The 26,962-nt window shown below is 38.7% G+C and overlaps 1 protein-coding gene across 1 annotated transcript in view; it reads right to left on the bottom strand.

The window, feature by feature from the left end:
* The window catches only part of LRPPRC (leucine rich pentatricopeptide repeat containing), a 132,063-nt gene that overhangs the window by 7,158 nt on the left and 97,943 nt on the right, over positions 1 to 26,962 (bottom strand). Inside the window, exons 26-33 of the mRNA XM_015410155.1 lie at positions 25,304 to 25,446; positions 25,063 to 25,177; positions 20,826 to 20,952; positions 16,909 to 16,997; positions 9,789 to 9,993; positions 7,791 to 7,930; positions 6,646 to 6,761; positions 2,320 to 2,394 (exon numbers count right to left, since the gene is read on the bottom strand). Coding sequence (XP_015265641.1) covers positions 2,320 to 2,394; positions 6,646 to 6,761; positions 7,791 to 7,930; positions 9,789 to 9,993; positions 16,909 to 16,997; positions 20,826 to 20,952; positions 25,063 to 25,177; positions 25,304 to 25,446 — 1,010 coding nt within the window. The remainder of the gene's footprint in view (positions 1 to 2,319; positions 2,395 to 6,645; positions 6,762 to 7,790; positions 7,931 to 9,788; positions 9,994 to 16,908; positions 16,998 to 20,825; positions 20,953 to 25,062; positions 25,178 to 25,303; positions 25,447 to 26,962) is intronic.

Raw genomic sequence — 26,962 nt, 5'->3', positions numbered from 1 at the left:
AAACCATCAAATCCATGACTAACAGAACATCACTCTTTAATGTAATCCTATGTATTTGGGAAGATGAAGACGTACAACACAATCCTCTAGAAAATACTGTGGCTTGTTCAGCTCCTACTCTCAGGGCAGCTTGCACAGGACAACTTTTCAGTGGATTGTGTCCTTAATCTTTTTCTGACAAAAAGTGATTAAGAACTTCTTATAAACCAGAGAAGGCAAGTCTCATCTGCATTTTGAAGCACTGTAATTCCATGTAGTTTAATAGAGTACCCCTTAACAAATATTTTATGCATTGTTTTCTAAAATGGGTTCTTTTAAGTAACAGCAACGTACCTGCTTAAGAGAAGTCACGTGATCTCAGTGGTCTACTTTTCCTATTAATACCTTCTTTTAAACAGATTGCTTGCTGCCAGAAACAGAACTGTTTGACTCTCTAACTAGCCAAATCTTCCCTTATAAGAGTACATGTTGGATGGTACTGAAGGTTGCAGTCCTTGGATGATGGAACCATTCGGAATGTCTCAAAGGACGGGATAATTTACCTCATGATTTAATTTAAGCAGTTTCTATATGAATGCATATTCCAATTTATGCTGTTTGATCAACAGCAACATGAAGTTCTCTGTGAGCTGTATACTCATTAAAATCCAGAGATCCTCAACTTCAATTTAAAAATTCTTATCAGAGTCACATACAAATATTTTTCCTGTGCCCCACCTTTTTTTAAAGTTCAGAGCTAGGCTCTCTTTGGATTACAACATGAAATGCCTTGTGATATTCATTTGATTTCTATACGCTTGACTGCTGAATGTCAAGTGAAATCCTCTCTCTTTAAATTGGCTTTCCCTGCTATGTAATGGGATATTTTCTGCTGGTTTTTAACCTGGAAATGCATTTTTTTTTAACCTGGCTGTGCAATCTAGTTTATATTGACAGTTTTATTGATAACTATGAATGCTTTATTGCTTTATTATTAGTAGCAGTGTATGATTTTTTTAACCATTTTTAGGTGTTGCCTCAGTAGAAAAATGGTCTGTAGATTCTCAAATGTATTTATTTACATTCTTTACAGTTTGCCTTTCTCTCTGGAACTCAAGGTGAATTCCACAGAATAAGTGTACCAAGGTATTAGTATAAAGGTAAAATAGACACATTCCTAAATTGGTTCTTTTGAAATATTGTGATTTCTAAAGCTGCTGTTACATTTTTTTAGAACTTTATATAGAACTGTGATTTTCAGTATCTGAGTAGATTCACTCCATGACATCACCTCTTTGCATGTTGAAACACTCTACAGCCAATTCACAATTAACCCTGGCAGCCTGCTTGGAGATTGTGGACTTTAAGAGACACTTGTAGTGAACTAGTAGTTGAAGTGGTTCTTCACAATCATGGCCTGCAACCTCAGAAACTATCGTACAGCATCTTTCCCCAATATTAGGCAAACAGACATCAATATAGTATCTTCTAGAGACAGATGAGGGTAGGGGTGGTAATTTCTCAACTGCTTATCTCCCCCCCAGGAGTCCTTGTAGGTGCTGACTCATTTTTCTGAAAACAAACCAAATCTCTGCAAGAAAAACAGTGCTAAGGATTTACAGCACCACAGCACAGCAGCTGATGAATCTGTCCTGCCCGTCATGGCGTGGCAGACATCATATACATGCAAATACCGTTATCAGAAGCCTCATTAAGGGTGGATGTTGGTCAATGCAAGAGAGCACCCGTGAATGGCTCAACCAGGTTCCTCTGCAGGGAAGATACTGATTTTTTTTGGGGGGGGGGTAGTATGGTAAGCAACCACCCCTGCATTAAATGCCGAAGGGGCCAATTTTAACATCTGAGCTCTTCAATAATTTTTAGTAATATTTGGAAGTATTTATGCCACTGATGAATAAATTCCCCAGTTTGAGTATACCAGCTGTTTCCCCCCATAAATGTCACTGAATACAGTAAAGAAACTGAAAACAAATAAACCAAAATAGGAACAGAATTACAAATAGTACATGTGCTATATATTGCTCTACACAGTGCTTACATTGTCTAATACATTTCATGGACTACAGACCAACCACTGTTTGTGGTGCATCATTTAATAACATATTCCATATTCTACACTGCCCCCAAGCTCCAAACTTATGGGTTTACTGAGTCATTAAAGATTTTGCTTTTCTTTCCTTTCTTGATGGATAAAATGCACTGTGTTAACATCTGTGCCCCGAATGCTAAATAGCCATGAATGCTGCTCAGAGGGCAGAATTAAGTGGAAGATGCTGGAGAGAACATACAAATTACATTAAAGCAGAAAAGTTGTTCTACCTGTCCTGGTTGCTGGGATGCCTGAGCAATGAAAGCCACCAGATTCCTCTTTTGTTCACTTATTGCACTGCATCTCTTTTAGAATGAAATAGGGAGGAGGAAGAGAGAAAATTAAATGAGCAAAAGCAACTGTAGTCTCTTGATAAATAAAACTAGCTAAGGTGAAAACTTCCAATTAGAAAGGCTGACAATAATCAGTAATATATCATTATTACCAAAGGCCTTAATCGCCGACCACTTATTAAAAACCTGCAGAAAAGGAAAACAAATGGTGTGGTATGCCAATTTTTTCTCCCTTTTTTTGCTCCCTGGCAAATGCTGTCCTTGGCACAGTAAGCATTAGGTTTGCTGAGGCGGGGGGAGGAATGGAAAATGAAAAAATGCTTTAACATCCTACAGAAAAAGAGATTTAGGACTGTAAAAGAAAGAAAGGGGGGGGGGAGAACACTATTCCTCTCCAATTATTCTGCCAAGCATTCACAAGTGAGCTAGGGATCATAAGGTTAATTATACATTTAATAAGGTGTCAGGGAGATAACTGCTCGTTTCTTTATAAAAATTAAAATGTACAAAGCAAGTTCTCTTTAAAGTATAATTACCTACACTTATGCATACAAAAGGACTGATTTCAATCTCTCTATTTTATAAAAGGCTTTCTCTGCAACAGACAGCCAGTGCTCAAGAGACAAAAGTTAAACTTAAAAAAAGTTTGTGACAGACCCAGTAAATCAAGTGTCTATCCCATCATCGGAAACGATAACAATAAAAAAAAAATCAAGTATGCCATACAATATTTTAGTTTATGCTTCAAAGCGTCATTTTTGAAAAAAGTGCACTCTTAAATAAAAAAATAACTTTCTCACATTATAGGAAAATTCTAGTTTGTAGAACATGTGAACACACAGGTGGCACAGTGAATTATTTTATAAGCTGATATTGTAGACATCTGTGAATAAAAACTAATTCAATAAGCTATTAAGAATGAACAATGTATATAATGCTGCCTTGTCAAGTATTTGGAGATCTCAGTGAAAAGTTTATCATTGAAAGCATCACTCCTCAAATGAATGGTAGAAAAGGAAGCCAAGTTGAAATCCCTGTACTTTGATTCATTATTAAATTTCTATCCTCCTTCCCTGCCAAGCTTGAATAGTTATTAAGGCAAATAATTACTTTATGATAGATGCCTTCAAGAGATGCTCCAAAGAAACAAGCAGTAGGGTTAATACAGCATTAGAAATAAAGAACTGTCAGCAGAAAGAAGATACCTCGTCCAAGTTCATGCCATGCTGTAACAGGTAATTTCTAGGCAGTTCTCATGTTTCTGCTTGTGCAAGCCTTCCACAAGCCCACGCAAAACCAAATCATCATATCTGGATTTAGTCTTACTTTTTTCATGCAATGCTCCAACCAAGATGTAAAACTACTCTTCCACGAACAGAAGGTCCCTTCTGCACACAGCATTTGCCATCCCTTAATTCCATGTTTTATTTATTTTATTTTTATTTTATTGCATTTATAGCCCTCCCTCCCTGCAAGTGGGCTCAGGGCCTTGGAGAAAGGAGACAAGCCACTGCAAGGCCAGCCCCTGTATCCCCATGCCGGCGAGGCGGTGGGCTAGTAGCTAATGGTCGAACGTGTCAAAGGCGACTGACAGATCTAACAACAACAGCACTGCCAAACCGCCCCGATCCAGATGCCTCCGGAGGTCCTCAGTAAGGGCGACCAGCACTGTCTCCGTCCCGTGTCTGGGCGAAAGCCAGACTGGAAGGGATCTAATACAGGAGCGTCATCCAGAAAGCTCTGCAACTGTTTTGCCACTGCCCTCTCGATTAATTTGCCCAGATAAGGCAGGTTGGAAACCGGCTGGTAGTTGGCCAATTCAGCCAGCTCCAAAGATGGCTTTTTCAAGAGAGGGCGGACCATCACTTCCTTGAGTGCCTCCGGAAATCTCCCTTAGGGAGAAAGGAAAGGGTTTGAAGGAAAGGGTTCATCACATATGCAAGAAATGGCTTAACATTAAACATTGAACTGTAAAGAGCTGCACAGCCCATGTACCTCACCATAATCCGTTTTATTTATTTAAAATGAAATATTTCTAAACCAGCCTTTCTCTTTATGTAGTTGATACCCAGGGTGGGTAAGAATGTAGGAAAAATAAGACAAAACACCTCTGGAATGAATAAAGCTAGCATTATACTGCCCTGACCACAATACATGCAGGGAGAAGTAGTCCTTAAAATATGTGGGTCCCCAATTGTGAAAGAACTCTTAAAAGCTAAGTTCCAGTATCTCAAATTGCACTCAGAAACAGAGTGGCAGCCAGCAAAAAGACCTTAAAACTGGTTATTTGCTCCCAGATAATAAATGGGGAGCTGCATTTTGAACCAAATGAAGTTTCTGAGTTGTCTTCCAGGGCAGCTCCACAAAAAGCTTGTTATAATAATCAACCCTTAGTTACTGTAGTATGGTGAGATCAGTGACCTGTAGAAAAGACACAAACTTCCAAGTTGTGTGCAACTGAAATGAGGTACTGTAAAACAGTGCTGCCATGAAACCCAGAGGGCTGCTGTTTAAAAAGCCCCAAATTTGGGAGTGTGCAACTAGTTGCAAAGTTCTTTGGATCCCAGACTAGATTTAGGCCTTGACCTACCCCTACAGATTCAGGGATGCTTACTTTGGTTTCCTCAAGTCATACACTCTGTAACAAATGGGTCACAACAATTTTCAGGAAAACAAGTAGTAATTCCTTTCTGCTCGCTAGTTTGTTTTGCAAATTACAGCTTTCCCACAATGCATACTTTGCTCAGTACCATTCATCTCCCACCCACAATTACCAGATAAAATAGCTAGATCTGAGTCCAGTAGCACCTTAGAAACCAACAAAAGTTTGGGAGTATGAGCTTTTGAGATACTTGCCAGGTACCCTGAAAATCCTATTCGTTTCTAAGGTGCCACTGGACTCAAGTCTAGTAGTTCTACTGCAGGCCAACACAGCTACCCTCTGAAACAATTATCAGATAGTTATTTCAAATTCCCTTTACCGTTTCTAAACTAAGTAAACCAGGTTTTTATTATGTAATAATTAAGTTTGAAGAGCCCACATAAAAATAAACTTAGAGGACAAGGCGACAACCTAAGCACTGAATATATAGTTCGCTTAATTATATAAGCAGCAGACATGGATCAAATTCACCACTGCCAATTCCCCCCTCCCCCAGATGCCACAAAATCTTCTGATGACTAAAGAGAGGGTTTTTCTTTCCTCTTACCCTTTAACGTACTTAGCAGTTAAGCAAGAACGTAAGTGAATGTAGCACTATTTACTATCACAAATTGGTAACGGGCCTCAATTTGACACAGGGAGTCTACACAAAAGCAGCAATCTGCAGGATCACTGTGATTGTTTGACTGCCACCTGCTGGGAAAAGACTTCCCGTCGGAGCCTGTTTGTGTATGCTGCCAATGGCAGCTCTTATCACCCATGGTTCATTCTGCATATTTCTCAGCTTTATATTTAGCACTGTTAAAGTGGCATGAACGCCGTTGTCTCATTCACTGAAGACAGCCAGTTTTAAAAGTTGGAAAGACTGAGGACCACCAGAGATCTGCATTTGTCAGAATGTGTCAGTGCCACACAAACTAAGCAGGAAGCAAATGCAGCTTCTATTAGCAATACTAATAATAATAAGCCTTCAGTGGTACTCAGAGAAGGTGTTTGGCTATTCAAAAGATGCTGTTATGGAATGAAAGGAAAAAAATGTTTATTTAAAAAAGAGTTCCCAGTGAAGATTTATGGCATTTATCTTCAGCTTTTCAGCCAAAAATCGGCCTCAAATTGTTTATGACAATTAAAACCTATTGCAATTAAAGGCAGCTGTGTCTTATCTCACTTTGGCCATCATTTATTCTTGGCTCTTCTCCCTCCCACCTACTCTGGAGCACGGCCTGTTTCCTCTAGGATGCAGAAAACGGGATGGGTGGTGGGCGGGGTACTGGAACCAAGACATTTATATAATTATTTCATTCAAGATATTAGGAGAGGGAGAATGTTCTGCTAAGAGAAATACAGTTCAAAAGCCCCAGCCGGATACTACCCTTATAGCCGTTATTCCTGTGGTTTGGGACATTTCACATTAGATAAAAAACAAAGCAATTGCTCCCTCCCCAAACCAATACAACTCTGGCATGCATCGTATTCCTCTAGAATTCCCAATCTGTAGCCCAGGTCATGCAAATGAAATTCAAGATGCTCTACATTTAAGAATGCATCAAGTTACTTTTGACAAGCCTCAGAGCATTGTTAGAGTTCTGGTATATTATTACCTCTAGTAGAAATCTGGCATCATCTACTCTTCCTGCACTGATATACTGAAGGAAAAGGTCTGTGACAGGCCTGTACATTCCAAACTGATTAGCAAATCGTTCAGCCATGGCACTCACTGAAAAATAAATGATTGAAATAAAATGGACAGTTATAGAAGCAACAATCCCTTTGTTTTAAAAACACACCAATAACATATAGCGGTACTGAACAAGTAATTTCAATATCAGGTATGGCATTTAAGGCAGCTTGTTACAAAACCCATCATAATAAAGCAGTATCAGTATAGCACACCAAAGAACAGGAAAAAACCCCAGCATTTGTGACCAGCAACAGACAGCAAAACCATTTCACAAGAGCTCAACCAGCCAATTACAACAGAAAAAAACAACAAACTATACCAATTATGAACCCATCAAATTTCTTTTAAAGAAATTAACAACATTCCAAAAGCTTTTGAAAAACAGGATGGGCTTTGCTTGGAATCTAAAAATAATATAGAATGTCCAGAAGGATTTTCCTCAATAGAGAGTCGTATAATTGGATGAAGCTACAGAAAACTGAAGCTTCTCTTTAAAGAAACACAAATAAGTAAAAATGTGAATTAACTTGTATCAGAATTAGAATCATAGAGATGGAAGGGATCTCCCGGGTCATCTAGTCCCTGCACAATGCAGGAAATCCACAAATATCCCCCCCCCCCCGCACACAAACACTCAGTGACCGCTGTGACTAACTCACCTGGGGCAAGTAAGAATTGCCTTTAGAAGATGAGACTGGGAAGCTTTATAAAAGTTACTTATTTTGAAACTTACATGGTCACAAATATCAACATAGTATGTGTGGGTAAGGATAGGCTAATAAACTCGAATGCATGGAACAGAGTCAGATTATCAGAGCAGGCATGGAATCCACAACCATCCACTGAAGAAATAGGAGAAAAGGCTGCCTCAAGAGAGGGAATGGAAGACATCTCCTAGACCAGCCATGGCCGAGCCTACCTCCTATGGGTACAAAACATCATATCTATGGTCTTGGTAACAAGTAAGAAGTCTTAGTACCTGCTACCAGAGATCCTTTAACTGGATATGCCAGGAATGGAACCTGGGACCTATGGCATACAACCAATTCTTTTTGGCTGACTTACATCTCTCCAAAGCTGGTTCCACTTTTTCTTCAATCAACTTTCTAAAGACAAAGGCAATGCTTGAACTTGATGATTCGGACTTCAGCTCTCCAGAGGTAAAAAGAGTCTCAAGGTATTCCATGGCACCATCAAGGTTATTACTGGAAGAGAAAAAGAAACATTGCACTGGTTTAGTTCCTAATCCTAAACCAATAAAACAGGGGCATTAATGTTTTATTTTATTACTACATTAATATTACACACAGTAGCAATGTTAAAAGTACCTAGGACTCCATTCATGCAGATATTGTCACAACACAAAGTGAAACAAATTTATGGCTGAGTGGGTAAAGTCAGCACTAACTCTGTTTCTTTTCAACCAAACTATGACCTGTTCTATGGCTGAATAACTCTGACATAAATGTTGCCTTTTTTTCTTCCTTAGCAGAACAAAGATGACTGCTGGTTGGTTCTTTGAAACAGTAAAATGGCAAAAACAAAACATCAAGAGATAGCACCTGAATAATTAATATAGAAGGACCCAAAGAGTATTTTTATAATATTAAATTAAATATTTTCTTGAATTTTTTATACCTGTCTTTTTGGATGCAAACACAGCCATATCCAATCTGAGAAGTTTAACGGCTTTGTCTGCTACACACACTCTCTTTGGAGTTCTGCGCCATCAGAGAGGAATGCATAAGAAAGTACTGATGTCATGAGAAATAAAAACAGTTTTGCCTTCAGTAAAAGTTATATATACAAAAAATTCAGATGCAAAACATTTTTCATCAAGTTAATATTTGAACAGGTACCAGCTCTTAAGTGACTGACACTTGTTACTGTTTTGTGATGAGCTCACTGTTAATCCACAGAGGTACCTGAACTGCAAAACAAAGCAGTATTTCGAAGAGGTAGCAAGGCACTTGTTGATAAAACTGAAATCTGAACAAACAGCTATAATTGGGTATACCTTGTAATATAACATACAATTTAATAAACTTAGAAGGGAACTGGATGAGAAACAATTGCTTACAGCAAGGCTCCCCAGTCTTTCTGAGTCTTAGGGCACTTTTCAAATTCTGACACAACAGAATGGCTGCCGCAGAAGATAGAGCTACATGCCAACCCAGAGGAACCCCAAGACCAGGGGAGAAGAGGTAATTTTAAAAAATACACTGGGGAAGCAATGTTATTTTAACTGCAAAGCCAATCAGAAGCCATGCCTTTCAAGAGTTCCACCTGGCCCCACCCACTTTCTGAAAACACTTGGTGGGCATCAGGTAAGTTGTTGGCAGGTGCCGTGGCACCCACCGGCACCATATTGGGAACCCCTGGCTTTAGAATAAGATTGAAAATCATATCAAAAATATTGATCAGATAAAGAGTCACATAGACCTGATATAAAAAGCCAATGGAGTTCCGTTGAAAAATCTGCCATAGGAAAAATCATTTAAAAGAATGGCAATCAAATAAGTAGTGTACTAGCTAATGTATACTATAAAATTAAGCTCTCGCCTTTCTTTCCAAGTCAGCGAGATGCTGAGAGTGCTGCACACTCTTTATAACTCCAAAAAAATCACACATGCCCTCTTGTTTATGTAAAGGAGTGCAACACAAATGTAATCCTGACATTTGCAAAAAGAAAACCCCTTACTGGTGCAAAGCGAAAAAACTTTCATTGGCTTTGTGGAGGTTTGCATCATGCTGTAAATTAAAACAGACATCAGCCTAAGAAGGGGCTCTGATTAGGTAGGCAGAATTTGATAAACACACATATTTGACATCATTAGCCTACTCAAAGTTCACTTATCCAGTAATAACCTGCCGGCTTCTGCATTTCATTAAATGGACTCCAGTCTCCATTGTTTCCTGGATAAGGAATCTCAACGGCAGCCTATTTTAGCATCCATTTAACTATAATGAAGAGAAAGGTTATTTGAATGCAAGGAAAATAAGGTCACCATATTGTCTTTTTTCCTGCTTGTAAACCAGAATATCCACTAGAAAGGAGCTTACTTTTTGATGTGAGCCAACACTGTGTTATTGATGAAAAGCATAGGTGACAATTTAATAGAACTGCTGAAGCTTCCTATCATCTTCTCAACTGCGCGTATGCTTTCCAGATCTCCCTTCTGAGCCAAAGTCTGAACAAGACGCGTAACTGCAAGTCGACTGGGCACTTTGCCACTTTCAAGAAGGGTCTTGAGAGAAGACACTGCATCTATTGAGGATATGGAGAACAAGAAAGAAAGCTCTCAACTCAGAAACAGAAACTTAGGTCTTCATATAACATCACATATATATATATTTTATGAGCAGAAGAAAGAAAAAGAGAAAATATCCTGAACCCTCTTTAGTGAACAAGAAGGGGAGGTTCTTTTGTGCAGCACCTACAGAAAGTAATCATATTCTACACATATAATGACAGAACCAAAGTTCGCTATCATGGAAATGAGTGAATGTGCTCCCTCCCTTCTTCTCTCATGAGGCATGACTAAGAAACTGAACACTGCAGTGACAAACTGCAATTCACTGCTTTGTCCAAATCACACTGGTTTCTGCTTTCTCAACACAGTTTAGAATCCTGGTCTTGAGAACCTGATCAAGTTCAGACAAAAAACTATGGGGCAAATGTCATGACCATACACAAGCAGAGGCCATGAACAGAAATTTCCCAGGCTTGTTTTTGTGAAGAAACCAAGCACGGTTTGATACTGTGTGTGAATATAGCCTATGGATAGCTGTTATTTTAATTTCCTGTGGCTCATACCCAGTGCCAGTGACCTTTTAGTTCTTGGGACGAGCGTTTCCAAAAGTAAAACCTCTATGTGACTTATTTTTTTTAAAAAGTACATCCATATCTCCAAAGTGCCTTACCACTTTATTTATTTATCTATTGGATTTTTATTCTGCCCTTCCCAAAGTGGTGGGCTCAGGGCAGATCACAACAAGTAGAGTCAAAGACTCATTACAATAAAATTGCATTACATTAAAATAATTAAAACAATAAAATTCAGAGGTAGCAGCAAATTACATAAAAAGAAAAGGACTGTTAGGGTCATACAGGTGGAATCAGAGCATTTCAGTAGACTGGGAACTAAACTAGGGAGGCCAACTAAGATGGACGCCCACCGCCTCACCCGAAGGCCTGATGGAACAGCTCCGTTTTACAGGCCCTGCAGTCTGACTTTACTTAAATACAAAACAGCTCTAAAATAAATAAGCATATGTAGTACAGTACAAAAATATAAACAATATTAAATATTATTACAGGCTTCAGTGAACAGGACAACTTCAGCCTGGTGTCTAAAATACAGTAACTGTAAAGCAATTCTACAACTGTGGTAGTGCCACAAAAAATATTTCTAAAATTTTTATAGGTGATCTATTACTCCAGATAAGTTAGCAAGGTTTTTTTCTGACCTACCAAACGATTGTTGGAAATGTCAAAAAAATGTTGGTTAATTTTTTCATATGTGGTGGACGTGCGATAAGAGTTAAAAAATACTGGTCTAGGTTTAATGAATTGTTACAAAAAATGTTAAAATGTACTATACCTTATATACCAGAACTAGTTTTATTGAATATATTACCAGAAAATTGTAAAAAGCAAGATTCCTATCTTATAATACATGTAGTGACAGCTGCAAGAATATTATACGCCAAATATTGGAGGAAAAATGAGGTACCTTCAAAAGAAGAAATTATAAATGAAATAAATGAAATACTTGAAACTGCAGAGATGGACAAATTAACTTTAATTCTGAGAGGACAAAATGAAGGAAACTTTGAGAATATATGGCCAAGGTTTTATAAATGGATGGAAAAATATAATAAATAAAGCATATGGATATACAACCGAAGCAGAAGACAAAGTGAACTATATTTTTAGTTATGAGTAAAGATTTAGGTAAAAATATAAGGTGGAAAAAATAAAATGTAATTAGATAATGTATGAAGTAATTTAACAGACAAAACAATATTGTAAATGGAATCCCCAAACTGTGTATGTATGTTTGTGCTTTTTTTCTTTTCTTTGTTTGTCTTTATAAAAAATAAAATTGAAAAAATATCGTCTTTCTGGTAGCTAGCCTACCTAAGCTTCTCAGGCTGACAGCACCCAGAGAAAAGACTCAAAAGAGGATCTCCACTGACAGGCTGATCCATATGGCAGAGGGCAGTCTTACAACCCGGATTCACAAACTGGACTTTGGTTTATGTCACAAATGAATTCTTGCTACGGAAGGCTGAAGTGCAGGGACTGAGGCATGCATCAATATAGAACTGGGGTCCCCAACCTTTCTGAGCCTGTGGGTACCTTTGGAATTCTGACACAGTGTGTGTGTGTGTGTGTGGGGGAGCCACAAAACAACGGCGGCAGGAAGGGGAGCCAGCCACAGAATGACTGCAGTAGCTTACCTTCAGTCACACCATGACGATCCTTGTATTGTGGTGGCAGCTGCTGCCAATGCAACATTTTAAAAAGTCTGCACAGCCAATCATATTTCGGATGGCCAATAGCCCCATCTGGTCACACCCACCTTCTAAAAATACTTGGTGAGCACCAGGGAAGACTTCCAGAGGCACTATAGCACCCACAGGTACCATGCTGGGGACCCGTGCTGTAGAACAATGATGCAGACCCTTTTGGAGCGAATTCCTGAAGATAATAGCAACAATGTAAAGGCTGGTATATCTACACTACAAATTAGTGTAGTGTATCTGTAGGCCGCTCACTATGCATCACCCAGTTGCCAGAGTTTCTGTATTAATAGAACAATCTGTGACCAGAGCTTTTTGTTAACCTGAATCATAATTGTCTCAGGAACATAAAATGAGCATAAATTTGGTTTCTGTCACCTTCCTAGCTCATCTACCATCCTTTTATAATGTGTCAAAATGTATATATTTGCAAGTAATGATCAACCTTGTTAGCAGCCTACATATTATTTGCATGTGTTTTCCATTTCGCTGGGCATCATCCGGCATACCTGTACAGAAGTGGGGGAAACCCTAATGCTTAAAGCAATAGCAACATATCACAAATCTTATATTTAAAGAACGGAACAGGAGATGGCCATCTCTGCTCATAGGTGACATTAAAATGATTACCATTCATGTGTTTTTGCAGCTCAGTAAGGAGGAGTGGTAAGAATCTTCTTGGTTCTGTAACTGGGTCATGCCTATCATCTTATAAACAAGCCTTACTCAAAAGCCATTTCCGTGTATTTATGGTTTTAAAATCATGAGCATCCTTGGGTCTATTCCTCAAGTTCTTTTAACCAACTAATTCAAAGTAAAAAAAAAAACCCAAGCATCTAGGTTGTCTCTCCACCATTACCATCCACTGCTCTACTTATAAAATACTCCTAAACTAACAAGGAAAATACACACCAAATCCACAGAGGGCATGCATTTGTTTTCATTAGAAGTTTTGTTACCACTGGACATAAAAATGGTTTATATTTCACAAATCATCGTTTAAGAGTGGACAAGAAGAAAATTCTGCTGTAGCACATTCTGGATATTCATACAGGTGTTTAAGAGGAGTTTAAAACAATCTATTGTGCTTTCTCCAGCATTAGAACACCACAAGTCATTTTGCGAAACCTCTTAAGTTAGCTATATGTGAAACCTCTTAAGTTAACTGTGGCCCCGGTCACACGAACGGTTTTGGGCCAGGAGAGGGACGGATTGGGGATGGAGCAAATGGGCGCGATCCCACCGCAACATCTGGGAAGCATTGCGCACCCATCCCCGATCCGGCCCTTCACCCGAAAAGCCGCAGCAAAAATAAACCACCTACTGAGGTGGTTTTTCCAGCACGCCGCATACAAAGCCTGGCCGTGGGATCGCCGGCGCGTCCCCGGCTCCTGGTTGAACTGCGCATGCTCAGACATGCGCAGTTCAGCAGTCTCCCTTTTCCCACCATGGCTTCCCCCGGCATCCGATCCTGCCGGGGAGGGAATGCGCCGCGGCTCAGGGGATCAATGTGATCCTGCCGCCGCGTATTTCTTTTGGTGCGGCTTTATAAAGCTGCACTTTCACCCATTCCTTTCCCCGTGTGGCAGGGACCTATATTAGCAATGCTTTGCCTATTTTATTTATTATTTATTAATTACTTTCCATTTATATCCTGCCTTGCCAGGCAAACTGGCTCAGTTTTAAATCCAGGCTAGCAAAAGACACAAAAAATGACCATGAACACCCCCACTGTTATTAATTTCATTTAAATGTGTCCCGAATCATTCTTATTCCTTGTTTGTTCTTGTATTTTCATTGAGGATTTGCAGTATGTACATACAAAGAGCAGAAGACCAATGAGGAGAAGAGAAGCAGCAAAGATAAATCCAGTTTATTCATGGGATGCAGGCTTTTCAGCTTCCCATTTCAGGGTTTCAAGGGGACAAAATCTCTCACAATGACTGCCATACACTGGGAAGTAAGTGGAGACATATAAGCAATCCAATGTGCTGCTTCACCCATTAAAATAAAACTGCATGTGCATGCTTAATGTTATGGTATTACAATGTTTAATGCTATGGTATCACAACCAGGAACACAATCCACGTAATATCTTTTATTAGGACCAACCCAATGACATGCAACATTGTGCAAACTTTGAAGCTCACCAGAACACTTCATCAGGCCAGATGTTAAAAAAAAATTAAAAATGAGCAGAGGAAAAAACCCCAGTTCTTACAAGTCATGTTCTTAAGACCTGGTCATGCCAGCATTTAGTGTGGATGCTATGCCGGCCTGATGATTTGAATTGCGGTTGGTATTAGATTATAGCACAAGGCCTCCATTGTGTGTTAGATCACAATACCATCCCAGAGCATCTGAAGAATACTGACTCTCCTAGGCAGCTTAAGAATAAGGGAGATTTATACAAAGATAGCAGGGAAGATTTAGCCGAAGACTTGTTCTTCCAGCTGTAGCTCAATGTGTCAGAGGGCTCTCAGGGAGTAAATCAGGATGTGGGTGCAACATCTATATCAGGATAAAGCCAAGGGTGAACACAGAAACATATGGATTCAACCCCCTGCACACAGGTTCAACGCAAAGCCAAGGTGATCTAAGCAGGAACAGATCAATTAACTAACAGCCTCCTGCTATTTTCTTTTAAAGCAGCAGCTGAAAGGGCTGGAGTTAAGAATGCACAAAGTGGATTTAGGTGACCTTGCATTCCAAGGCAGAGTAGGCCTAAGGAGCTACTCTGGACAGTAATTTCTGAAGTTGTTCTAATCCTTGACACAGAGAGTATTCCGTCTTTCTGTGTTTATACCTCTGAGGATGCCAGTCACAGTTACTGGCGAAACGTCAGGTTCTACAATGCCAAGACCACGGCCACACATCCCGGAAAATCTACAGCAACTAATGTTCTAAGGGTACCTTATTTGGCAGTGCTGGTTAATGATGACACTCAGGGCTAGGGACATACACAGTACCACAAATGCAGAACTCACCCCAGCAGCCTTTTGGATTGAAGGATTCTGACAAACATTTTTTTTAAAGCCTCTGGAATAAAAGTTAAACATGTGGCCCAAACCATTCTCTTGATTCAAGCTTTTGCCACATCTAGTGGACCACAAGAGACGTAAGGGCACAAACTTGGGTGACGGAACAATGAGGGGTGCTGTCAACACTGAGAATGAAGCAAGGGGAGGTGCTGAAGTTAGAGATTGTGATGGTCTATTGAAAAAGAGCTGTCAGGCAACAAGAGGAACAAAAGGAAACAGAACCTGCAAACAAATATGACTACTCAGTGGCATGTGAACACGCCATATCCCAAGCTGACTTGCTAGGGTTCAAGTCAAGACTTTAATTACTGGAATTAAGTTGTAATGGACAGGATTTAAATTTACCAAAGCTAAAAATTTTAACAGACACCCACAATATGACCTTGAGTCACTATTTCAAGCCCTTATGGTAAGACTTTAGATCCAGAAGGGAGAACAGCAATTGAATGGAATGCAAATCCTGCAGGTAAGATGGAACTGGGTATATATCTCTAAATATTTGTTTTATGCTATCTTAGTAAACAAACCTTCCTCCCGTGGATAGCATTATTTTGCAATTCATGCATTCACTGACAGAGAAATAATGATACTGGATATCTGGGAAATAGCCATCTGTCTAAAACCATGCATTTTTAAAGAATGAATTGTTTTAAGCAGAGGACTATTTCCCAAATATCCAGTATCATACTTCTCTGTCAGTGAATGCATGAAACAAAGCAAAAAATTAGAAATCTACACAGAAATCTAGAAATGCTAATCAAGCAGCAGTTATTCCAAAAGCGACTGTGTCTAATTCTACAAAACCTCTTTTAAGGGATACAATTTCTTCAAGTGCTCGATGTAATGTTGTAACAACTTGGACTTTGGTAGCCCTGATTTGTTCTGCTTTGTCTGTTCTCTGTAGAGCCTCAAAGGTGAAGCTAAGCAACATGTGTGGAAAAGAAGGATGTAGACCAACACTAGAAGTTGTCCACCGCTGCATTCCCAAGGCATTTATTTTGCTCACCCAACATTTCTGTTGCTGTGCAATATAAGATTAAAAGGATCACAAAAGCATAATGTATGTTTCATTACTGTTGGTATTGCAAACTATTAAAAAGTATTAGATTAAGGTTTTTAAAAATCAATATTATAATCATTTAGTGCACAACCGTGCACATTTAACACTCAATTTAACTCACTTGATATCTTGTACTACCAACACAATGTGCGGGAAGAAACTGCTGGGAATTGTTTCAGATGCTCTAAAGTATGTTAATTTCCAAAGCAAAATGACTTGTGTTGTGAATTTTAACGCACTTGAAAGCCTGTACTTTCTCTCGTTCTGGAGCACAAATTTTGCATGTCTGAAGAGCTGTGATTCATCTTAAGAAAACCCATCTTGTGTTAAATGGAACGGAAACTGGACTAAGTGGTCAAATGACAAGTACATTCATATTCAAGCTGTATTATAAATGCATGTACAGTAATTTACGTCTCTCAGCTACCACAAAAGGCGCTTGATAAGCAGGTAATTTGCTAAATGGACTCCTTTATCCAAGTATTCGAAGGGCGTTACAAGAAAAATCTGCAGAGGCATTAATGTGACGTAAAGGTCAAGCATTGTGACATACCTTTCAAATAATCCCGCCTAACTTGCGTTATGATGAGGAGGCTGCTGGCAGCATCGTTCAGCACGAAGCCCTTGATGTGGGTCTCGGCGCTAAAAGAAGCAGACATTTAGAAAGGAATTACTGACATGCTTCTGATACGATAATAAATGGTTGAGCACCAAGGTGAAATTATAAAAACTACTGTTCGTATGTTAAAAATATTGCTGCAAAATATCGACCTGGAGACAGCTTTTGTGTTATCCTGTCAATGGTTATAGAAGGATAATTTTTTTGTGCATTCTGACAGATGACAAAGTTGGAAATGAGCAACAAAAGAAACAAAGTACAAGATTTTTTTTAAACAATCGGTTCAGATTCTTGAATGCTGACATATTAGATGACGAAAATAACTGCATGCCCTGCATTGTTCTGCTGTATCCTAAGTGGGATACTTTTTCTTCTTTTTAAAACAGTCACCATAATTATAAAATGTAAAACTATTCTTTCCACAATAAAAAATGAAACATTTATTTTCAGCACTGTATATTTTAAATATAAACTAAAAGATATTATGAACCAACACCATATCATTTGGTTGATTTAATTTTCAAATTTCTGTCATCTAGATGTATACAGGGGTTTTTAAAAACTCGACATATTTCTTTTGCCGACTTAAAATGAAATTTCAACCTCAGTTCTGTATTCCCTACAACGCAAAAAAAAGGGGGGGAGGGGACACTTGGCTTTAGTAACGTAGTTTAAAACCTTTCAAGAAACATACATCCAGGGCAGATTACCATTTTTTCTCTCTCTATTTATGTGCATGCCTCCAAATGCCCTCACCATCCCTAATGAAATGTTAATATCACAGGATAACTTTACAAGGTTCACAGAAAATCTCTGCTCACACGAGCATGTGCACAACTGCCATTTGCCATATCAACAATCAAGATAAACTGCAGTGATCATCTTGTGGCGAACAACTGAGCAGCCTACCTACTTGAACTTATGAGTTGAGCGGATTGGGAGGTAAGCAGGGTCATTGCTAAATTATTCTCCTCAATCCCAAGAAAATCCTTCATTGAGTACACAATATGACTATCCTCTCAGTCACTTTCAGCCTCTGGGGCCCACAAAATGCAGTCATTGGACTCAGGATTTTCCTACTCTCCCAACCAATCCCCTTAATCCCTGCCTAAGCGTCCATTGCTCAGTTCCGCTTTTTTCTTTGTCCCATCTGTCAAAGCCCTTAAGTCAACAATTCATGCATGAGACTGTAAATTACATGTAACAAAGGATTTACTTTCTCCAATCTTCCAATCTTTAGTGTGATTAAATAGATGTTAGCCACTATTACAGATCTTAATCCCTCATTCCAATAGTACTACATTTCTATTTTAGAATCATACCTAAAATTCATAGGAATCCTAAAAGACACTTGGCTGGCATACCTAAAATTCATAGGAATCCTAAAAGTAAGACACTTGGCTGACCATAAGCATCTGAAAACTTGAATTTTCTTAACTGTTTACATTTAGAAAAACAGTCTCTACTATAATTTAGTCTCTCTCGTACACCAGGTAAATATATGACTATGAGGCCTGGGACCGAGGTATCTGGAAGACCGACATGTTCCCTTATATACTTGCTCGTACAATGTATTCATCTTCAATTTGTATTGACATTCCTTCAGAGATAAAACAGATGGTCATGAAGGACTAGGTCTTCTCAGGAGAATTACTCCAGCTACGGAATTATTTTACCTTTCTCCTTCATAACACTGCCATCACTTATGGTCTTCCAGTACCAGGATAAACTGTTTTTACTTTAGCAAATTTTTAAATTAAGGAAAAAACCCTATTACTTCCCCACTCCTGATTATTTTATTGGTTGGTTTTACTACTGATGTTTACTACTTTGACATGTGTGTGCTTACAGTTTGGTGTAGTGGTTAAGTGTATGGACTCTAATCTGGGAGAACAAGGTTTGATTCCCCACTCCTCCACTTGGACCTGGCTGGATGACCTTGGGCAAGCTGTAGTTCTGATAAGAGCTGTTCTTGAAAAAAGAGTAGTTTCTGTCAGAGCTCTCTCAGCCCCACCTACCTCACAGGGTATCTGTTGTTGGGAGGGGAAGGGAAAGGAGTTTGTAAGCCGCTCTGAGACACCTTTGGGTAGTGAAGGGTGGGGTATAAATCCAATCTCTTCTCTTGTCCTACATGTGCAATGCTCTACCCCACCCTCACATTCATTCCTTCTAGCTATGTCCATATATGCTACTGAGCCAGGGATCCAGATGCAAACCACTAAAACTTTTGACTCATGGGTCGCCAATGACTAATGTGCAGAATCCCGCTACATTATGAGTAATACAATGTTTTTTCAGGCCCACCATGCTAGCCACAGGAAATCAGAATCTTTTCAATGTTCATTATACTAATAAGAAGTTATAAACCCTCTGAGCACAGAGTTTGCTTCTAGATTCTGGATGCTTCGTCTATTTATTAGTGATTATGATGCCTTTCTTTTTGCAAAAACAAAGGCAAAAAACAAACCAACAAACCTTAAGACAGCTATCAAATACAAACCGGTAAAAATAGGAAGAACTGTCTTTCACTTCCTGTTCTGTAGAACAGCTAGATATTAATAAAGGGATGGGCCAGGTGGGTCAGGCAGACCAATGGAAAGGGCCTCCCTCACTCTTTTCCTCCTCTTCCTGCACTGGGTAGTATGCCACTGATAGGGCGGAAATCTATCCCATTAGATTAAATGAAGTTTAAGAATGAAGTTAAAAATAGACTGATCCATCATTCAAGAACAGCCCAGACTGGCTACCAGCTTTCTTTTCCTTGACTGACAGATTTGATTATAATGCTGTTTCACTGGTTACAATAAATCAAGAGCACCCTAGTGGTTCTGTATTGCCTATAATAAGTAATGTAAGGTGTAACGAAGTAAATAAGGTTTGTGCATGTAATAGCTATTTATCTTTGGTAAGCAGTTTGCACCGGATCTTGTGCGAGGAAAGTCACAAGGTATCCAGAGAATTTTGGCCTACATGTGCGACGCACACACCTTGTATGGCAAGCACATTTGTTCTTGTTTACCCTTTGTGTAGCACAAATATTTATATCTGCTTGCACAACTGTATTGCAGAAGCAAGGTATTGTCTCTTGATGTTCACAGAACTTTAGATCATACCCATCTTTTTTTGTTTGGCTGCCATATTTTCAAGAATATAATTGTGCACTAAACTTATATAGAGGCAGTGATTTATAAAACTGCGCAGAGGAACAGCTCTGCTCCATTTCTGAATATTTCATAATATGATTTCTGGGGGTAAAATCTGCTAGCCTTATTCCAAAAGCATTTAGCAGTTAACCAATTGCAAAGATTAAAAGAAGTTATAATGCAGGAACGATTCCCCTGGTCAGACCATTGCACATTTAATCAACTACCCTAGCAAAACTATATTTCTGACAGATTTTCCTGTAGTGAATGGCATAAGTGACATGGGATTCATATTTTATGTCTAAGGTAGAATTTTATGACCAGTTGACTAAATCTGACTTACTACTCATACCATTTTGTCAATATACTCACTAAAAAGCCACTGTTGCAGTGTTCCATGTCTGCTTTTTGGACCTTAAGGACTAACCAGCCATACAAAGTGAATGGTGCTTGGATGATGCATGCACTTGTTTAATTGTTAAATGTACCAAGTGTGCGGCTATGCTGTGATGCACCATTAGCTACAAAATGACCCGAGAATGCCACCTTCTTTTTGACTTATGACATGCAGCACATCGGAAATGCCCATCCATTATGCTGCTCCCAAGCAAGACTATTTTCCTAATAGGAAAATGAAACATTTACCTGAAAACTAAAGTATGTGATAATTTTTATGCAAGGTTACAAAGGTACAGATATAAGACTTACATGTTTTTTACTTGGAGGGCTTTTTCAAGACAACCCTCACTCAGCAGCGTTCTTATAAGGACTGAATAACCAAGGGAATCAAGCATAATACCCTTCTTTTGTGCCTCTAGTAAAACGTTGTATGCTTCTGCAACGAGAATTAAAAAAACAATTGACGTGTCAGTTTGTACTGAAATGCAGCAGAAGAGCATTCACATCTTTTTATTTTGAAAAAGACAGCATTTGAAACAAATTTATTCCTCTTTTCTTCAGGTATCTTTGAGTCCAAAGCTATATTTAAGAAACTGTCTGCTTTCTTGGCTGAAGTGAATGCTCTTTTCTGTGTAATTGTTCTTAAAAATACAGATTCCCCCCCCCAAAAAACTTTCAGTAACTTAAATTTGCCTTCGTAGTTTAAAATACACATACATATATGCACAATGTACCCAGCTACTGCCAGTAATGACTTCAACAATGTTCATCTACAAATTTCCTCTTTTAAGTTCATCAGTGCGCCCTGACATGCCATTGGTTTTGCAAACATACTGCATACAAATTTTAATGCTATTCCTAATTCTCAGGTAGGGAATTACAATGTTTGATATTGTATCACAGTAGCATGGCAGCAAATATTGGCAGTGTTTTCAGTATTGGGAAATCAAATTATTTGGCTAAGACAAGATTTACATAAAAACATACAATTTACAAATATACAGATATTTAACAAGTAAACTAAAGCTGTATTTATTTGACTGATTAACAGTTTTATTTCACACATTCACAATAACTGTCAGTTTGTGAAAAGACGTTACCAAAAAAAAGGGAAAGAAAGAAAAAAGGTAACCACACTTTTCAGTCATTTACTTTTCTGAAATAAGATGATGCCGCTGTAAACATTCTGTAGAAAATGTAATATATACTCCAAATTCCCCCCCTACTTCTGGAAAAAATTACTGAATTTTTGATAATTTCAAATGTCAAAGTAATTTTTAACATCTGAAATACAAGTACAACCATGATAGTACCTAAGATCCTATATACTTTGCAGATGCAAATGTTAGTTCAGTTCAGCCTGTATTTGAAAATGTATTTACAGATCAAGAGACAGAATAAATGAGAAACAACTTGGACTGTTACAGCAGACTGGCCACATATTCTTACAATGCGAGTTCTACTGGATCCTTTATACCTGAACTAAGGTATGCTCAAGGACAAAGGACTCACTAGTATTCATGTAATTATGGGATAGGCACTATTCATACACTGTTACATATATATCCAGGACAGTTGGTACTTACAAAGATATTAATTAATTTTAAAGATTCACATGCAAGTATTTAAACTTTCTTCTTTATATGTCCACAATGTTTGTGTTTTCAGTACAGCAATTTGTGTCTAATATATAAAAGATGCACTCTCAGACAAACAAATCATAGTGAGTGACAGAAGATTTTGCTTGAGACACAACTGCACCTTATGACCCTTGCATCGTTCCTGGACAGTTCAAGACAAATAGTGTTATAGGCTTTATAAAGACTTGGGGATGTAATGTCCAGGTGAGAACTAAATAGGGTTGAATCCAAGTGCAAGCTGAATGGACACCACGTTGGTTTTTGAATAGGTTCTGTTCTATTTCCATATCCTTGGGAATACTTTTTGAGAACGTAATGTAGCATGTGTGTTTGTTTTTTTGATGGAATCATCTCTGTGTTCACATATATACACTTTTAATGTGAATTTTCTTTTCAGGATTCCTCCCCCCTCCACTAGACCGCACAAGTCTGTCAAATTTCTAGGTGCAACCAAATACCCACAAGGTATGAACAGGGTGATTGTTATGATCACAAAAGCAGTCAGTGGTCATACTACTGGTGTTTTCCCCCCCGTAACTATGCTTACTTAATATCAAAAGAGAGAATTAATTTATCCATTAGGGGAGATACCCATCCTCCCTCTATTTCTTAAAAAAACTTTTTATTGCTTTTATACTATAAATACAAACTACACACTACAAATTCAGAGTAGCAAGGCTCAATAATAACCTATCTTTCACTTTAGATACTCCCTTATATATTTATGTTACAATATATCGTTTACCTTTCAAATATAAAGTATTCAAATAGAAAGAACAAATACTAATTGGTTATAACAACACATATGAGCAATAATATATGTTCTATAAAGCTTAACAGAAAAAAATGTTAGATCTTCATTTAGGTGTCTTCTTCTCTTTGCGCCTTTTCTTCTTTTGCCAGGGGATTTTAATCTTATATAATCTGGGGGCAGTCGCTCCCAGTTCAGAGTCAGAATCAGAGTCGAAAATTTCGCCCAAAGACACAGAGGTAGAAGAGGAACTGTCGCTAGCTATCTTCTGTTGTTCGCTTTTTTCTTCTGTGGCCTTCTCTTCCCCTGCTTTCTCCTTTTTCTTTGTTGAACTCTGATGCTGCTTCAAGAATGAATCTGCTTTAGTGAGAGAGTCAATTTTTCCCTTTTTACCTTTATAGTTGAAAATAAGTCCTTCTGGTAAAATCCTTCGATACTGAATGTTGTTTCCTTGGAGAAATGTTGTAATATTTCTGTATTGCTTCCTCTTCTTCCATATTTCAAATGGAACATCTTTCAGCACTTTTATGTCTTCCTCTAGGATTTTTAATATTGTCCTGGTTGTTGCTTTAAGTATTAGGTCTCTTGTTGATCTTCTTGCAAATTTAACAAATATTTCCCCTGGAAGATTATTTTTCTTCACAAACTCTGAATATGTTCTGTAAATCATATCTATATCCACTTGTAATATTTCAGGTTTGCTATTGATCAGGGGGGCCAGTGCTTCACTTAGGATCTCTCTTAGATTCTCGTCTTGTTTTTCTGGGACCCCTTGAAATCTCAAAACATATAGAGATCGTTCCACTTATAGTTGTAATAATTGTTGCTTTTCAGAAGCTCTTTCTTTATCTGCTACATCCGTTCTTCGGACCAATTCTTTGGACTTACATCCAACCTTTTTAAGCTTTTGGACAGTATTCTTTGATCTTACTTTAGTCTTTTTCAGTTCTTGTTGCAAATCATCAAATCTCTTGTTGAGGTTTGTCAGCTGGTCTAGCAGGGGGCGCAAGGCTTCAGAAATCGTACCAGCAATATCGGAAGTAGTTCCTGATTGTGTGACCGGTGATGTTGTGCTGGCAGTTCCTGTTGTCGCTTTGACTCTGGTCGCCATTCCCCCCCCTCGCTGCGTCATTGTTTACAAAGGTAAAAGTTTTTAAAAGTTCAAAGATTCTTCTCTGCAATGTATAGTAAAGCCCACTGGGCTCAGAGTCATTTGGGTGGTTTTCTAACAGTAGAGTTTCGGCTTAGCTTCTCATTCCGATACTTTTAACGCTGATTTCTAGGGTAGGGTTCCTCCTCCCCCTCCGAGAGGTTCCCCCCTCCCTTTCTGCCTGTGGACCTTTGCCGTCTCTCTGCCAGTTCCCACACCTGCTTTTCATTTGTCTTTCTTTTCTAAACTTCTTCACTCACGTTTTGCCGCTGAGTATCTTCATAATAGGGAAAGTCACTTTGATTTAGGTCCTTGCACGCTCTGGTCTGGTAACGTCTCTTGTCGCCATTGCTGGCTTTGGGGAGGTGGGACCTTATGGAGCTAAGAGAAGCCTCAAACCCCCAGCGGTGGCTTCGGGTGCAGCTCCTCCAGCACTCCAGGCTAGAAGCCCCCTACAAGGGCTTCAGGGGGAGATCAAATGAATCCGATCTCCCTCCCTGCTGCCCCGATCCAAATGCACGCATTGGAGCTTGATGGGGTGCGTCTGTCCACGAGTCACCGAAACCCCCCATCTTCCCTCTAGACCATTATTTTCTGTAGTAAGACAGTTACTCCCCCCCAAATTTTGATTAACTTTGAAGAGAATACAGTTGAATTTGCTGATAAATTCCCATCCTCCCTCTAGAATGTATCAGCAAATTCAACTGTATTCTCTTGAAAATTAATCATAATTGGGGGGGGGAGTAACTGTCCTACTACAGCAAATAATGGTCACACTGATAAATTAGCCATAAACTATTTTTTATCACAGCAAGGGGGGGCAGAACTAAAGAGTGTTTATAGATTAAAAACTATCTGGTAAGATTTATGGAACAGTTTCTGCAGTAATTTTGATGCTGCATTGCAATTGTTATTTGGTTGAGGTCACCACAGGGGTACCCAGTTTGTATTGAAAGAGTTAACACATTTCTTTAAAAAAATAAGGAAGAAGAATAATTTATTTACCTTCAGCTTCACCCTTTTTGCAGAGTATGAATATTTTCTTTTGAGGTTCAGAAGACAGTTCAGAAGACTGAGAAGAGGAAGAAAGGGCAGGATAGACATCCTTATTGTACCAAACCTAAAAAGGAAAGTCGTTGACATGAACATAGTTATCTTCTCCTTATGTTCCCTCTTAGTATCCTGTGTAACAAGGCGTATTCTTTAATGCAAACATTTCGCCAAGAACATCAAAAGTGAAATATACCTCGGGCATATCAAAAGGAACTTCCTGATTATTCATTTTAAGAATATCTGCTAGTAATCTCATGGTTCTTTCACGTGGGATGACATTTTCTTCTTGCATTTTAGTCCAAATGGCATCAGCCCTTTGCCCATCATTGTTTTGCTCTGAAAGGAGACATTAAACACAAGCAAAATCAAACAAACAGGAATCACTAAAGGAATCACATTGAGATTTTCTATGGCAAGGTGGTTTTATGTGCTCTGGACATGAATGGATTTTCCTGTTTCACAAAACTGGTCCAAATCAACTTCCTTATTTGCTTAGTAGAGAACATAAGTTTAAATACACTTTTTTTTGGGGGGGGGGGGTTCCTAGTATTTAAAAAACAAAATGGATAACAATAATAACTTCCACAAGAGTTACATTAAATATGCAAGGAGACTCACAGGGCTGTAAACTATCACACCACTTCTCAAACAAGTTACATAAGATTAAAACAATGGGGGGCCATGAAGAGGAAATTTTGGAGAGGTGGCTGATGCATCGATGCATCAAGTGTTCTTTCCCATATAATGGTTAGCTTTGTATGAAATGCAAAACAGCATAATATCCTGCAATTTATCCTGCAAATCTCCTGTCAATCCTCACTATAGCTGACACTAGACTAAAAAACTGAATGGTAACACAATCTTGTTCAATAAACTGTGACTTTCACAGATGAGTCCTGGGCTAGAACAATGGCTGGATCAGCAATTGTAAAACTATGTGATCTGAAAGAACTGCTAGTGTTCTGTGACTAATAAAGTGCCCTATAGGAATCAAAATACTTCTCTCAGAGGAGGCCCCCTATTATGCATCTCTAGAGGTTACTGTCTGGACCAATAAGGAAGAAGATTGCAGAAACATAGGGAGTGTGTTCCTATGAATGCAAATACTTCTCACTCTTTTAGGGTGTGCTGTGTAGTGGTTAAAGTATCTAACTGGGACTGGGGGGCACCTTGGTTCAAATCTGCACTTAGCCATCAAGGTCACTGAGACCCTGGGCCGTGTTACCCCCTCTCTCAGTCTAATGTACTTCACAGGGTTGTGGTGAGGATAAAGTAGGGAGAGCAGAGCCAGACATGCCATCCTGAGCTGTTTATCAGCTGAGGACTTATATAATAGATGGAATGGCTCTGGTATTAAGATGGAAAAAGGGGGTCTTCAGCTTTTAGAAGCAGGAAAAACACTGGCTTGGAAAGAACACTGGCTTGGAAAGTAATACTAAAATAACTCCTGTCACTTAAGTAATAACCCCTTGTGCTGTAAAGCAGTATTGCTAGGGGCCAATGCTCACTCCTCCAAGTGTACCATTATTTTTATTCATCCACAATATTTATATTATATGAATTTTGATAATATTCTGTCTTTTGATGTGTTGTCTGACCTAAGAAGCAAGTACAAGTAACTAGTATAAACTTATACTTTCTGCCCAAAGTTTGAGTCCAGTGGCACCTTTAAGATGAACAAAGTTCAAACTTTGTTCTACTGCTTCAGACAAACACAGCTACCCACCTGAGTCTACTTTCTGTCCAATTACAGTTGAATTTAACTGAAGCTTTGGTTTGATGAAGAGAAATTATTTTAACTGTTCTTGTATAACTTTTACTATATAAAACAACAACGAGAAACGCATTGCGG

This window comes from Gekko japonicus, unplaced genomic scaffold, assembly GCF_001447785.1.
Source record: "Gekko japonicus isolate JY-2015 unplaced genomic scaffold, Gekko_japonicus_V1.1 scaffold681, whole genome shotgun sequence".
Lineage (NCBI taxonomy): Eukaryota > Metazoa > Chordata > Lepidosauria > Squamata > Gekkonidae > Gekko > Gekko japonicus.
This window is presented reverse-complemented; position numbering and strand designations above follow the sequence as displayed.